Source organism: Hylobates moloch, unplaced genomic scaffold (assembly GCF_009828535.3).
Source record: "Hylobates moloch isolate HMO894 unplaced genomic scaffold, HMol_V3 SCAFFOLD_6, whole genome shotgun sequence".
Lineage (NCBI taxonomy): Eukaryota > Metazoa > Chordata > Mammalia > Primates > Hylobatidae > Hylobates > Hylobates moloch.
The window spans coordinates 53,350,196-53,365,257 of record NW_026652281.1 but is presented as its reverse complement, the minus strand read 5'-3'; the positions used below and the strand labels follow the sequence as shown (position 1 = coordinate 53,365,257).

The 15,062-nt window shown below is 34.5% G+C and overlaps 1 protein-coding gene across 4 annotated transcripts in view; it reads right to left on the bottom strand.

The window, feature by feature from the left end:
- Positions 1-15,062, bottom strand: part of MCTP1 (multiple C2 and transmembrane domain containing 1) — a 591,691-nt gene that overhangs the window by 160,204 nt on the left and 416,425 nt on the right. For 3 of the 4 annotated variants that reach the window (XM_032156816.2, XM_032156817.2, XM_058440710.1), the window contains 5 exons: positions 10,188-10,290; positions 8,362-8,464; positions 7,907-8,008; positions 7,452-7,526; positions 5,354-5,473 (listed from right to left, as the gene is read on the bottom strand). In XM_032156816.2, coding sequence (XP_032012707.1) covers positions 5,354-5,473; positions 7,452-7,526; positions 7,907-8,008; positions 8,362-8,464; positions 10,188-10,290 — 503 coding nt within the window. Of the gene's footprint in view, positions 1-5,347; positions 5,474-7,451; positions 7,527-7,906; positions 8,009-8,361; positions 8,465-10,187; positions 10,291-15,062 lie in introns of those variants that run through there. The other variant, XM_058440711.1, reaches the window with a different exon arrangement.

Sequence of the window (15,062 nt, the reverse complement as noted above, 5' to 3'; positions counted from 1 at the left end):
TAATCTTTTAAATCAGTGAAATTTTATATAGGTTTTCTTCTTCCCTTACTTGCACATTTGTGAGAAAATATTTAACATAGCTTCTAAATCTCTATAGATTAAATTGGAAGTATTGTTTAGTAAGCTTAGTAGGTGTGTATGTCAGAGGAAACATACATGAAGAAAGATGGGCAAAAAGGCTTAGGAGTTTATATTTACAAAATTTAAGGGAAATTCATGAGTATGACAGTAAGACCATCAATTGTAGATCATTTTGGCTTTGTACTTGTTTCTTTGGTTTTCAGGAGTACTTCTCTTTTGCTGTCGTGGAGAAAGTAACAAAAGTTACATCTAGAACATTTCCAACTTTTCTGCTAGCGCTAAAAAAAAAAATTGTAGCAATAACAACAAAAACTCTTCTATAAAAATCATTTGAAAATTGCCATAGACTTCAAGCGTAATTTTGTTGCTGTGGTAGTACTATTGTCTCTTAAATTTTCAGAATAGATATTTCTGTTGTAAACTTAAAGTGACCTTCAATATGTTCAATGTAATTATCCTACATTTCATTGTGCCTTAATGTGAATATTAAGACTTCAACTACAGGTGATGTAGACATGCCTTTGTTTTCACATTGATACTTCTTCTTAAGCAATTCTCCATTTTTGATCCTTGATCATGAAAGCCACTTTAGATGTCCTTAGGGTTTGTAATAACTTTTTAAAAATCCATATGTTGTTTAATAGCAGCAGACTTTCTGCACAAGAAGGAAGTACATGATAAGGTGTCTGTAGGAGCCTATTGTCTTTGGTCATTGTATTACATTCCCATTGCCTCTGCAACTCCAGTTCCTCCTCCTTTGCTGTGCTTCCTCCATTTTTTTTTTTTTTTAATCATTTGGCTATACAGAGCTGCCTCATGTCATTCTTTGCATACATCATCTTTGTTTTTTCTCTCTTCTGCATAATGGCCCAGCTTTCTGGGAGTAGCTGTTGTCCCAAATATGATCCTTTACTAAAATAGGGATTGAATAAAGGTGGAGCACAAATTATCTGGAAGCAAAGGAAAACTAGACATTTGAAAAGGACCCAGAAAAAAAAAAATAATGAACCAGAGTAGCTTCGATGAATTGCCGTAGAAGGAATTCTTGGTTTTGACACAAAAGGAACACATGAATACCAAGGAAAACCTAGGGAGAGAATCTCAGTAGGAAACCTGCCTTGTAGGCTGCTCAGGACAGAGGGCTGAAGCCAGTAGCCCTCCAGATATGAACAGAAAGAAATGTATTTTATGACTAACAATTAAACATTCAAACACGCCATTTTTGGAACACAAGGTACTTTGAGGAGTTGACATCCCTTCATAATTCATGTTCATTGTTCCTCTAAGTAAAATATGTGTCTCCCTTTAGTTATTCTGTTAGGAATTGTACTTTAAAGGCAAGAGGACATTTTTGATAATGCACATCTTAAGACTTTTCATTAAAGTACCAAATTTAAATTCTACCTTTTTGTGCACTCTGACATTTTTGTCTGGCATTTTCATTAATTTTGCGACATACATAAATGTAGCTGAAATGTTAACTGATCAATACTTTGTCTCTCTCATGTAGCACTAGCGCTCCGTTCCCCAAGGACCACACAGCAGAACAGAAATTAAATGTGTAAAATATCAAATGTTAATGTTAAACACAGCAGCACTTACTGTATAACGACAGAAAAGGCTAAAACAATTCCAAATGGACAGATGGTACCACAAATTATCTACAATCACATTTAAAGATTAAAGTTTGTCCTGTAAAATAATTCTTTGACGCATGCTGAAGTGTGTCCTTTTACTGATAGCTCAGTTGTCCAATTATTTTTGTGCTCATTACAGTGAGAAATGACAGTACTGAAAAGAAAGAGAAAATGTGCACTCTTTCTTCCCCCATGTTGCACCCACTGACATCCACAAGAACACAAATGTCTGGTCAAGAGCCTGATGAAAATTAGGCCCAATTTATGAGACATTTCCATGTCTACAATAGATGATTCCCAAAGACGAGCAGTGCCTTCTGCACCACACATGTCTGTGTTCATTCTTAGGCAGACAATATTCACAGTAAAATTTTAAAACCGAATGCATTGCACACAAAATAAGCACACGCCCAGAAACATATCTGCTTATATTTTATCCATCACCTTCCAGACCAATGCCTGTCTCTAATATTATCAGCTGGCTTTGACTCTTCCCTGAGGCACAGAGGTAGTGTTAAAGAAGCTGGACCTGTCCTAAGCCTGCATTTCTTGTGCTCTCTACTTTAATCGACATAGGGATTAAGAAAAAAAAAGACTGTTTTTTACTTTTATTTCATTATTCTACATTTATTTTTGGATAGTAAAGTAGAAAAGAAAAGTTAAAATGGAATAGAGAAAAGGCACTTAAACATTATAAAGTTTACTGACTTGGGCCTAAAACCAAGCCACATAATGATAGAAATGCCTGTGCTCTGTGAGGAGGTGGCATTTATAAAAAAGTGGGTCAAGTAGAACCGATATTATGATAATAGACCCATGGTCCATCAACAGGGCATGATGGGAACAATGTGTTTGTAATAATGGGGTACTGCTCACATCCTTCTCCTAATGGAAAGCTGTTCTTTTCAATAAACAGGCCTAAAATGTCTCTAGTTACGCAATGAAATCTTTGAAACATTTCATTTTTAAATATATAACTTAATATCTACAAGATGAATAAATATCCCAAGTAGTTTTTGTTCAGAGCTGCTGTGATATTAAAATTACAAGGTATATGTATTTTAAAAGCTCTTTTAGAAAGGAAATAATATCTGCTGAGTGGCCTTGGGCAAGCTGCTTAACCTTTCTGTACCTCAGTTTCTTCCTTCTGTATACTGGAAAACTAAAACTATCTACTTCATAAGGTTGTTGGGAATATTAAATTCGCTAATGCATGTAAAACAGTTCCTTGACACATAGTAAGTGCTTAACAAATATTAGTGGTTGTTTTTGTCATTATTGTGGAAGGATATTTTTATATTAGAACTTAATCAGAGGTTAGAATAAATGATTGATAAGGAATTATGAAGTAGTTTAGAATATAAATGGAAACTCCAGGAAAATTTGCTACAATAGTACTAAGCTGTGTTTACCATGATTTAATAACTGGCTTCATTAGAGCAAACCCTTATTTATCTGGCATCATTGAAGAATGAGTTTCTCCACATAAGAAAATATTTCAGATTAACTGATTGGTTCATAGACTGGTCAACTAATTTTGTCAGCTATTTATACCGGGAGCTTACTAAGTGCTAGATACTGTGCAGATGAAGCTGGAGTACTAGGCTAAAAAGGCAGGGTTCCCATTCTTATAGAACTCCCAGTGCAGGTCTAATAAATGACAGTTGGTTTTGTTATTAGTTGTTTTAATCACATTCAACAGAATGTGATTCAGAGCTTCTTTTTTCCAGCGAAACACAGGTAAAATTATGGGTTCTTCTCCAAAGTACTCTTACTGTGTGTTCGCATTGTAGTTTGTGTTCTCTTTTCTCACCACCCGTGTCAGCAGGCCCCTTCCCACCTTTACTATGCCTGATTCCCTCTTTTTTTTTTTTTTTGCAAGCCTCTTGCATTCAGCTTGTGTTTCATAGGACTGAATCCATCAGACACTGACTACCAGCTAAGAGAAATATTATTACATTTCTTCTCCAGTGAAATTTGACCCCCTTACAGTCGAATCACTCAAGTAATATCATGTAAATGTATCTAATTTGGTCAGAATTCCAGTGCCTGAGTTTTTTTTTTTAATCAAAAGGAAATTGCAAAAAAAAAAGGCTGCCATCTTGAATTTCATTTTACGCAAGTGACCTCCGGAAGTCAGAAGTTTATGAAGACTTACACAATACACTGTAAATGCTAAAGTGTTCAAAATGAATGTTGCTGAACAAATAATACAATTATACACATTTCTGTTTTTTTCAAATTTTACAAACAGCTGTGAGGAATGATTTTGGAAGGAGTGAATCAAAAATGGCAGCACGATCTTTACAGGACAATTTTTTTTTGCATCTGTTATATGACCCCATAGAACCTGGAAGTAATAGTCTAAAATAGACATAGAAGCTCAGTATCATTTTTTCTCATCAATGTAAAAGTACCTCCTGGCTAGGGAAAAATCAGAATAAAGTTTGCTTAATAGCACCACAATATATTTATTATAAGAAGGAGCTACAAAAAGAATATTGAGAGAGACAGAGAGATTTCTTTTCTAAAACTTAATGATAATGACAACCGCTTTCTTTAGGGAGACAACAACATGTCTATGGGAAGCAGGCTGCCTAACTTTCTGGTAACTTACAACACAAAGGGACATACACACTCTTTGTTCCATGTGCTCAGACATTAATGAAAGTCCCATACAAGGCCTGAGAGGAAGACAGAGCTCAAAGTACTAAACAGATGTGCATACACTCATTTGAATGGTAATACTAAAATGTTGATTTGTTACTATAATTAAGGGTCTTCTTGTAAGCCCCCATAATAAAGTCGTATTCTGCTAAACTGGCAACTATAAGGAAGCATAAAGTACTCATATTTGAACAAACATGAAAACAAAATAAAGGATTTCAAAAGAACGACTCTACTTAAACTTCAAACTGAAATCCTGAATAAGCCAAAATAATGTGAGAGAAGAAAATCCCAGCTAAAGCTCAGAGCAAAGTATTCTTTTGGATTTTCTAGCTCTGCCAGTTGGTCTCATCAGCAGTTTTTAAACAATCAAAGTAAAAGGCCACAAGATGAACATATTAAAGGACTCTTTGGATCTATCGAATTCTCACTTGTGACTTTTTAAAAGCTAGAAATCTCAGAAATAATAAAACATCTCTTAAATAGGTCACATCCACTTCCAATTGAATCACATGTTAAAGCATTACCAAGTAGCGTTGGTAGCATTCTACTACCAATGATTTTCATATCTTGAAAAAAAATAACTATAGGACAAATAAAATCAAATTGAGAATGGTCGAGATTATTACTATTATTATTTTTCACATGGAGGACTTTTCTTGGCTGTCCTATTGGGGTTTGGAATTATGCAATATGTAAAATTTTACTTTTTAACTGTCACAGAGAAAATGATACATTGGCTGAGATGTCTTGCGTTCCGGAAATCTGAGGGGGGAAAATGTATTCTTAGACTCAGACCTTGTACAATCCATCAGGTTCCTGCCCACGGCAAATCTGTCCAGTCAAGTCTTAAAATAGGAGTTTTAAAATGGCCACATCAACATAACTGTTACTATAGCCACAGAAACATGCAGCTATGATTACTGAATTTAATGAATAACAATGTAAGTAATACACTATGATCATACCACAAAAGCAGCGAGACTCCTTGGGGGTGAATCCCAATCAAAGCAACTATTAACGTAGTATGCAGCATTTACCAGCACCATGACACAACGTTTCATTCTGATAAAGTTTCTTAGTAGCAGCTGTAAGGAAAATGAAAATATTATTATACTTTGCAAGACTAAAAACCATCAGATATACTGCAAAATTCTTCAAGCTTATTGTGACTTAAAAAGGATTCAGAAAGTTAATAAAGTTACAAGAACATACCAAACAATTTGGCTCATAAGTTAAAGAATTTATTTCTGAGAAAGTGGAAAGAACTGCCTTCTTAACTAAATACAATTTTTAAAATCATGTTAACATGTAGGTTGGACTACCTTTGCTCACAAGAAAAAAAATTTCTAACAGACTAAAATTTTTTTTTGCTACTTACATACTACGCACCTTTATTAATTTTAAACTCTTAAATCTTATTGTGGTTTTAAGATTCATCAAATGGTTTAATTTCAAGACATTTCAAAGTGAAGTTGAAATGTTTTTATTTAGGATCGTATAGAAAAACCTATCCAGAATTGCTTTTTTATAGACAACAAAATGTTTTCACCATTTTAGTAGAATTCCTCCCATTCTATCTATTATCTATATATTCTATCATATTATCTATCATATTCTATCATATTGTCTATCTATCTTCTATCTATATCTGTATCTCTCTCACAATAAATTTAACCTATATTTTCTCATTATTTTTTCATAATTTTGGAAGTAGGGAAAAATGTATGGTAACCAAGTGCTTTACAAAATTTCTTATTAAAACAAGTATAGGAAAATTGATATAATTAGAAATTAAAATTTAAAATTAAGGCATGACTACAACTGTAAAAAAGAATAGCCCATGTATAATTTGATGGTTCAAAAAATTACCACAGCTATATTAATAATTAGAATAATTATATGTCTGCAAGTTAACATTTTGCTACTCCCAATATACTTCAACATTGATCTGATATTTTAAGGAAGTAGCTATGTAAAGTTTACTGAGGTCATATGGAGAAAAAATATATATGTGTAAATATACATATATGTATGTGCATGCCAGTTTTAACAAGTTGCTAAAATTGAAATTCCTTGCAGGCAAAGTAGAATCTATCTCTTAGTTTTCCTTCTTTGCCCCTATCACCTTACATTAAGAACTAATTTTATGTATAATTGTGGTGAAATGTTATTTACATTTCTACTTAGATATTGCATTTGTAACTCACATACTTCCTTTAAACCACCAAATACTCCGTTGTTTTGCTGAATTTATTAAGAGTAAAAATATATTTAGGCTTCTAATATTACAAAAATTATTAAATATTTAAAGGCATAAATATGTTCGGTAAACATTTTAGCTGTAACAAATACATTTTAGTTTAGCTCTGTGAATCAGATGTAAACGTTTTTAAAAGGGGTGGTTTAGCACTTTTTAAAAACTTAATATTAAGCCTAATTTAAAATTATAAGCAATAGATATCACGCTCAATTTAAATTCCCTTCATGATAGAAAAATCATATTTCCTGACTAACTTTCTTAGCTAAAAATAATAAAAGTTTACTTCTGAAAGATCATAGTTAAAATCTAATTAGCAGGAAGGCTTCCCTTAGAAGATGGAGCCTCCTCGCATCTGGATTAGAGGGAAGAGCTTATGCTGGGCTCGCTTTACACACACCTGCATCATACCTGTGGGTGGTCTGGACATATATTTGAACCTCCGCTTTTGGTGTTCTCATTTACACATTCCATGGCAATCAAATTGCATTTTATGTTCAAAATGATCATTCTTTTGCTAACGCATGAATACATATCCATTATATGCATTACCTACAGTATCCCCTTTCCTTTCTGACCACCCCCATCAAATTTATTAGTTTGGTATTGTCCTCGTTTGATCTTTTAAAGAAAGGAAGGAAGAAAGAATCAGAAAGAATGAAAGAAAGCGCCATTTTCAATAAGTAGATGATCAAAAATTCCAGTCTTCCCCCCTCCATACCTTTAAAGTTTATTTGAATTTACTTAGATGTTTTACAGATATAATCAGGTCTTCCCAGAGGGATTAATCTTTTCTTGCTTTTTACCTGTTTAGAGAGTCTGTTTTCCTCTTCAATGTACTTCTGTTCTTTGGGTATTAATGTTCGTAAGCTGGCTTTCACCTATACATCAACATATGTGTCTGTTATGGATTAATATATTACAAATGTTTACAAGTTTTTCACGCGGTTCAATTTGCAATAATTTCTAAAGTTTCAAAGTCCTGGCTGCTGTGCTCATAAAATATAAATGTATACAGTTGCACATGCATGCGCTTCCCTTTCTTATGCCGGCAGGCAGCGGCCAGAACACAACCGCAGCAGCATTCGCCAACTATAACAGAAAGTGTGGGTGTGCCAGGCAGTGGCAGAAGCGTATTCTCCAGGACACATGAAGGTTTAGAGAAAATGAGGAATGACAGAAATTCTCTACAAATCAGGAACAAAAGCTTTCATGAAACTGAACTCTTTAGCAGTACAAAAAAGCCAAAGTTAAGACTTACAGCATTAAAAATCACATCTATTTCAAGATAGATGACCCCCTTTGTTGGCCCTGTCAGCTGCTTGTTTTTCAAGACGTAGGCTTTCTGTTCACCATTTTGAATCTGCGGGAAAAGGACATGACAGCCGTCTGTCTCGCGGTCTCCACTGAATACACTCCCTCAGTGACCTTTGACCCCCAGCTGCTGAAACTGACAGAGAACCCAAAACAACTGTGGCAATTCTGACAAGTACCTGTTCATTACCAGGATCAAGTCTGTCAGGAAAAATTAACTATCATGGGATTCAACATGGCCGTGAATTGAGTATGTTAAAATTTTTAGTGTTCTTATTACAGACCTTGGTTGAGAAATGACAGACACAGAGCTGAGAGTTTTCTTTTCTTTTTCTTTTTTTTTTTTTTTTTTTCCGTGAGCAAAAGCAACACAGAACAGTGTGTCAGGTGAAAAAAACTTACAGACAGCAATGGTATAGCAACTTTGCCCAGAAAGTCAGCACTTCGATCCCGATCTTCATCATAAACTGTCACTTCAAGAACTGAATGGATATCTTTAATGTTGCTGCATAATAAATATATGTAAGAAAAAAAGATTTCATCAGTAGGAAACAAGAACAAGAATAGTTTTGAAAATTTAGATAGCTCCAGCTGATTTTGTGTGTGTTTGTAAGCATGCTATTTGCCTACACACATACACAAGGTAGCTTGGTATCTGACAGAATTTCCCATAATGCACCTAAGTCAACTACAGTGATGGTTCTATTATCTGTAACTTTAAACACCATTGTAATTTCAAGTTATCATTTTTTAATGAAATATAATTTCCCATCTGAATGGGCACAGAATAAGTTATTTAAAAAATCAAGAAGTAGCACTGGTAGTTTTTAGACTTTCCCTTCTTCTAATTATCACAATTCATACCTTCCCATTATCCCTACATAAAACACCACCAGGTTTGATATCAGCAAACGTTACAGTATATTTTATGTAATTACTCTTTTTTATAATAATAGGACATCTCCTGTTTGTTTATAGCTCTCACTAAATCATTGACTTGGTTTCTGTTAGATTTATAGTAAAAATTAACAAGCACAGAAAACAGAACGGAAAAAATGTAACATATAGTTATTGTACCACCCTGGAATTTAGAAATTAAGCAGTGTTCCATTATGTTCCAAAGACAACATATGTTAATAAACAACTGTGTGAGCTCTTCATATTTTTGTTTCTGGAAAATGAGTGCAAATTGTTGACAGCATTTATTTTTTGATCAAACTGTTTACCAAGAAAACATGAATTAAGAGAAAACAATAAAGTGAATATATTCATTACTGAAAAAATTGCAACCATATGTGAGGAGAGGCTTTATCAGGGCACAATCAATTAATGGCTTTGATAATAATCAAACCTATTCATTCAGTTATGCATTCTGGAGAAAAACACTCTCCGCAATCTTCTTAGGAGTACAAGTCTCCTGACCAGGCTTTTATCTCTTATAAAAATGTGGAATTCCTTAAAAATAAATTGGTCAGACAGTTAAAGCTGATCAGTTACCGGCTCTTAAGCAGAGACATAATAAATTGATGAAGAATTTCACAGTTTTTCATATACAAAAAAATAGAATTATGTTAGAAAACTTTAAAGAAGTACTTGTGTTTGGAGAATTTTCCTTTGTTCAGAGTTCATTTCAAAAGCCCTGTTTAAAAAACCGAACTTAGGAGTTACTATAGTGTAGCATTGGCAGCTTTTACAGTGTATGACTGAAAAGGTTTACAAACTTTCTAAAACAAAAGGAAAATTAACTCATAGGGTATTTTGGTATCTAGGACAATACTTAATATTCTCATTGTGCTAAAATGAAAAGAACCAAAACTGAAGCATCTGCCGAATTCGAGACTGGATTGTTTGCTGATTTCAGCAATGGAACAAATAGAGCTTTGTCTTCCTTGGTGTCAATGCAATTGGAAAGAATTTCAATAGAAAGTATAAAAGGAAGAAGCGGTATGGTGATTCAGTTAATGGAAGCAAAATCCTTAGCCAAATCATATAAAAAGCACAGTTTTAAAAAAATGTCTGTGAAAACAAAGAAAAATGCCATACCCTTTCCCCCAGGTTTCACTTTCAGGAAGGTAAGAGGAAAATTCATTGTTGTTAGCAAAGGCAGGCCAGATGCATTGAGTTGTGAATCAGTTAAGAATAAACACACACATTTTTTTTAAAACCCTCAAAAATAAATCAAAGTTAACACAATTTTGGATTCAGAGCCCAAAGAAATGCCTACTTACAACGTGAAGACTTTATTCCACTCAGGATTGAGATTTTTGTAGACAGTATGTGTTAGCAGTCTATCGTTGTTCAGTTCTACCACACAAAATGGGTCACTTTTCCCTACAAGAGATTTTTGGTAAATATTTTTAGTGTACATAGCACCCACAGTTCACAGTGTCAAGATCATGACCATATCTCTTTTGCAAAAAGTTTTATAGTAAACAAAAAAGTGAAGTACAATTTTAAAAATTAAAAAAAGAAACCACCATCAAAATAGAGTTAGATGTAACTGGTTGATGTTAGCAATTGTTATGATTCATAGCAATTTAGAGCCTGAAAAAAGTAAAAGAGACAAAATTATATAGCTGGCACTTCAATTTGCAATTTTTTAAAGCAAAAATAATTCTATAACTGGCAATTATGATGGAGAATGTGATGCATGTCCATCCCTAAATCAGTTTTTACAGAAATCTGTAAGAGCCGTTTGAAAAGTTCAGCCCCTTTACTCTAAGGCATATATTTTTTCAACTTATCTGATTAACTATTAACTTGTAACAGGGATTTCTAATCAAGTTTATTTTGGAAAAACTACTATATTGCAAAATTATAATATTTTAATTGGACTAAGATTGGGTTACTTTCTTCTGAGATATCTATGACATCACAAGAAGGTAAATTAGACTCTCTAAGGCAGAAAAAAATCTACCATTTGAAACTAAACATCAACAACCAATATGCATGTTTAAGAGCAGTATTTTTTTTTTCTGTTCACTGAAAATAAAGGATTTGGAATAACAAGTCTGTCCTGCCATACTCAAATCTCATCCTTTCGGCAATTACATTTTGTGAAGTCCTCAATATTTTTGTAATGTTATGCCCTGTATTATAAGAACCCATAAAGTCAGAGGCTCTATGGGGGCAGCATTAATGATATTAGTGCAGCATGTAATTTGTTTGATACCTTATACAAATGACAATGAAATCAATATTTAGACAAAGCTGTCCAGAGGTCATATCTTTTAAACTACAATATTGATTTAGACTACATAAGAGGTTAATGTGCATATTATTAACTTTAATGATAAAGAATAATTGTTTTAAATGCATTGTGAATTGTAGTCACAGTAGTTTACACTTCTGCAAAAGCTTAAATATCATTGAAGATTTTCAATTAAATTTTAATGGGAAGGAATTCATTAGCTATCAGTGACAGATAAGCTATGTATTCCCATACAGCAGTGTATTTACTTTCCATATTGCAATTCTTAAAATGAGCTGTACAAACTTTGACTCACCTTTAATTTATTAACTTTATATTAAAAAAGAGATTTAATATGTATGTGTTAGTTCAATGGCCTTATGTAACCCAGGATAATTGCATAATTTAACATCATGGTAGTCTTCTCAATTTTGGGTCTTGGGAATAATTTTAAATAAAGAATAGAGAACTGGAAGTCTTAAAGGTCTGGTGAAAATTGTACTTCTGGCTTAGGATCTGTATTATCTTTTTTTCCTCCAATCGTCTTTATCCTCTTGCCTACATGTTACCATCCTCACTTTCAACTCACACACCCCATGGAAGATAGTGTTCAAAAAAGAATATTTTGTTCATTAAAACACATTACAACGGGTTTTATGTGGCACATCCACAACTTTATTTTCTCCCATAGAATTCAGATATAAGCATAAGCAGGCAGATTCAAACAGTTTTCCAAATAGAGTTAAATGTAAGATACTAGGCAACACCTTTCAAAATAACGGTACCACATCTTAAGTAGTTAGTAGGTCACACGCATAGGAAATGCTGGGTAATGTTTTGACTGTCGGTTCAATCAACTAACATATATTTATTACTTACCTTGTAGCAGGCAGTGTTCTATTTGCTGGGGAAACAGCAGTGAATTAAACAATTTTTTAAAAATCCCTGACTTCATGGAGTTTACACTGAAGCAGAAGACAGACAATAAATACATTTTATAGTATCTTAGAAGGTGATAAATACTATGGGAAAAAATCAAGATGGGAAAGGTAAAAGGGAGTGTTGGTATGCACATGCAGTTTTTAAAAAGGCTGCAGAGAAAGTCGTGCTAAGACAGTGACATGCAGGCAAAGAAATGAAGGAGGTGAGCCTTGGGTGACCCAGAGGAACCGACAGTGGAAAGACCAGAGAAGTGGCTGTGCCAGGCATTTCCAGGAATATCCAGGAAGCCAGTGTGGCTGGAGGAAGGTTTTGGGGAGATCGGACAGGCGGGGGGTTGCAGGGGTGGTAGTAGGTGACATAGAGATGTCTGGAGAGAGTGGCAGGTCTCTGAAAAAACTTGGCTTTAACTCTCATTAATGGGGGAGGTTTTGAGGGATTTGACTTGAGGAGTGACATGCTCTGATGGCTGCTATTTGGAAAATAAGGTAGAGAAAGGACAATGGAGGGGTAGGAGGAAGAGTTAGGAGGCAATTGCAATAATCTAGGTGGTGGAACGTGGTTAGATTCTGGATATATTTTGAAGGGAGAATCAACAGGATTTGCAGACGTCAATATTTAATCACCTAATATACCCTCATATTATTATTAGATGCTGAAAAACAATTCACTGAGCTTAGCCAAGCCAGTTCTTTTTTTTTTTTTTTTTTCCAAGGAGAATAAGCATTCAACAAGGTGCTAAGACTACATATTTCTAGAATCTGACAAAGAGGAAAGTTTAGGTTAAGGAGAAAGCAGGCAATTTTATGTTTACTTTCTATTCATCTTTTCCTTTTAAAAAGTTATCTTTTTACAGTTATCATTAATGGATGCTAACATCAGGTCTTTCCACACTATGTTATGTTTGACTTATTTAGGAAGTATCCTCCTGTCACTGCATGATTCAAGGGCAATTAAAAATTATGGCAATTTCAACCAAAATAATAGTAAATGTACAACATCAAACTCTGTAAACTTACCACTAAAAAGCATGGACTACAGTTGTATTTTTAAAAAGTGACTACACATAGTTAATATGCTTATCTGGTTTGCTAAATAATCCTTTAAATGACTGGCTTTTCAGACCTAAATTTTACAGCTTTGATTATCTGCCACTTAAATAAACAAAACCAGTCAGAGAAATACTAGTGATGGACCTAACCATTAATTATCTCCTTAATTATTCCTTCTTTTCATCCTTTTATCATTCCATTTAGGCCCTCTGATAGGCTGCTCGGCTTGCTGGGAGTACCTGGGTTATGGGATTGACTCTAGGATGAAGTTGATGTCTCTAAAGTGCACTATATTCTGCAAAGTTCCAGACAGTGATATAAAGCAGTCCTCTGCAATGTTTTTATTCAATACCGTGTGGCTAGAAGTGCAAAGAATGAAGGCAGCATCCAAAGTTGAAGGATATTTTGTTTCTGATAATTTTTGAGAGCCTAAATATATGAGAACACAGATTATATAATCCATTGTCTCTCTCTCACTCATTTTTGTCACAAGACTAAAGCAGACCTGTGGGTATCAACTGGCTCTTCCTGAAGCCCTATTATTTTGGCTAAAAAGAGTCAATCCCTCTCCTTAGCAATGCTAGAAACTGGAGAATTTGGTTTGGATAGAAAATAGAAATGGTGGCAGTGCTGGTTGAGGGCAGGGGCTGTGGGATTGATTGCTTTAACCACCATGACAGCTAGGAAGGAAATCAGCGTTCCTTGAGGACACGGCAATTTTCCATGTTGACAATTTTCTAGAGAGAAATAGGAATGCTTTTTGAAGCATTCATTACTTATTGAGTGGCTGCTCTGCTCACCTCAGAATTATAAGTATGATTAAGACATAGTCCGGCTCTCAAGGCATGCACAGTTTAGAGGACACGATAGACATGTAAATACACAATTATGATGCAGAGTTGTAAGGGCTGTAATAAAGGTACGTGAAGGGTGCAACAGGAGCAAGGAGAAGGAGGCATGCCATTCTATAACTCCAGAACATAAAGAGGGAAAGGAAGCAAAGACTTTTCCAGTGGCTATGACTCTGGTGATCTATGGTGATTGTACAGCTCTATCACAGTGCTTTTAAAAGCGAAGGATAATGACATAAAAAAGTAGGCTGACATTTTATGATGAGGAATATTTTGCTTAAATGTATTTGTATATTCCTTTAATAGTCTCTATAATACAAAAACCTAGATATGTGTTACCTAACTACTATAAACTAGATACATAAAAATATTATATTAAGACTCATACTTTTATCCATAATCTAGTTAAATACTAAGGGCTATTTTTTCCTATGGATCTTTGTTTTTTTTTAAATCTCCCATGAGAATTAACACTTGAGAGACTCTTTTATCCTAACTCATAAAACAGAATCTGTAACAGAATTTAAAGCAAATATTCTATGGTCCCAATCCTTTTTTGGGGGGTGAAAAGCCATTTCTACAACAATAAAACAAACATCAGAATTGTCTCCAATGGGCATCTTTTCTGGCAATCTTCAAAACGGCACCAAGGATTAAATGGGGTGCACTGACTGGCTAATTCTCTCTCACTCTTAGTCCTTGCTCTTTGAGGTCACGACACTGACACATTGATAAAGAACTGTGGGAAAGTCTGTACCGCCCCTGCTCACTTGCTACCTGTTTTGTGGGCAAGTGGGTGACTTCAGTTTGTACAAACTACTGGTTTGAGCATTAAAGTGACTCAAAAGATACTGAATGATATTCTTGCTCCTGGAATATAGAGTTAATCCTGATCCATCAGTGGTGGGCTTTGTCCAGGGTCATTTTGCTGCTGACAAGTAGCACAGTTTGCTGGATGTGATGTGTTATAAAAATGTGTGTGTATGGGGACCCAGTGACCACCTCTTTGTTGCCATGTCTGAAAACACAGAAGGCTTTCAATAGCATGGAAAGCAATTCATACCCATGGGG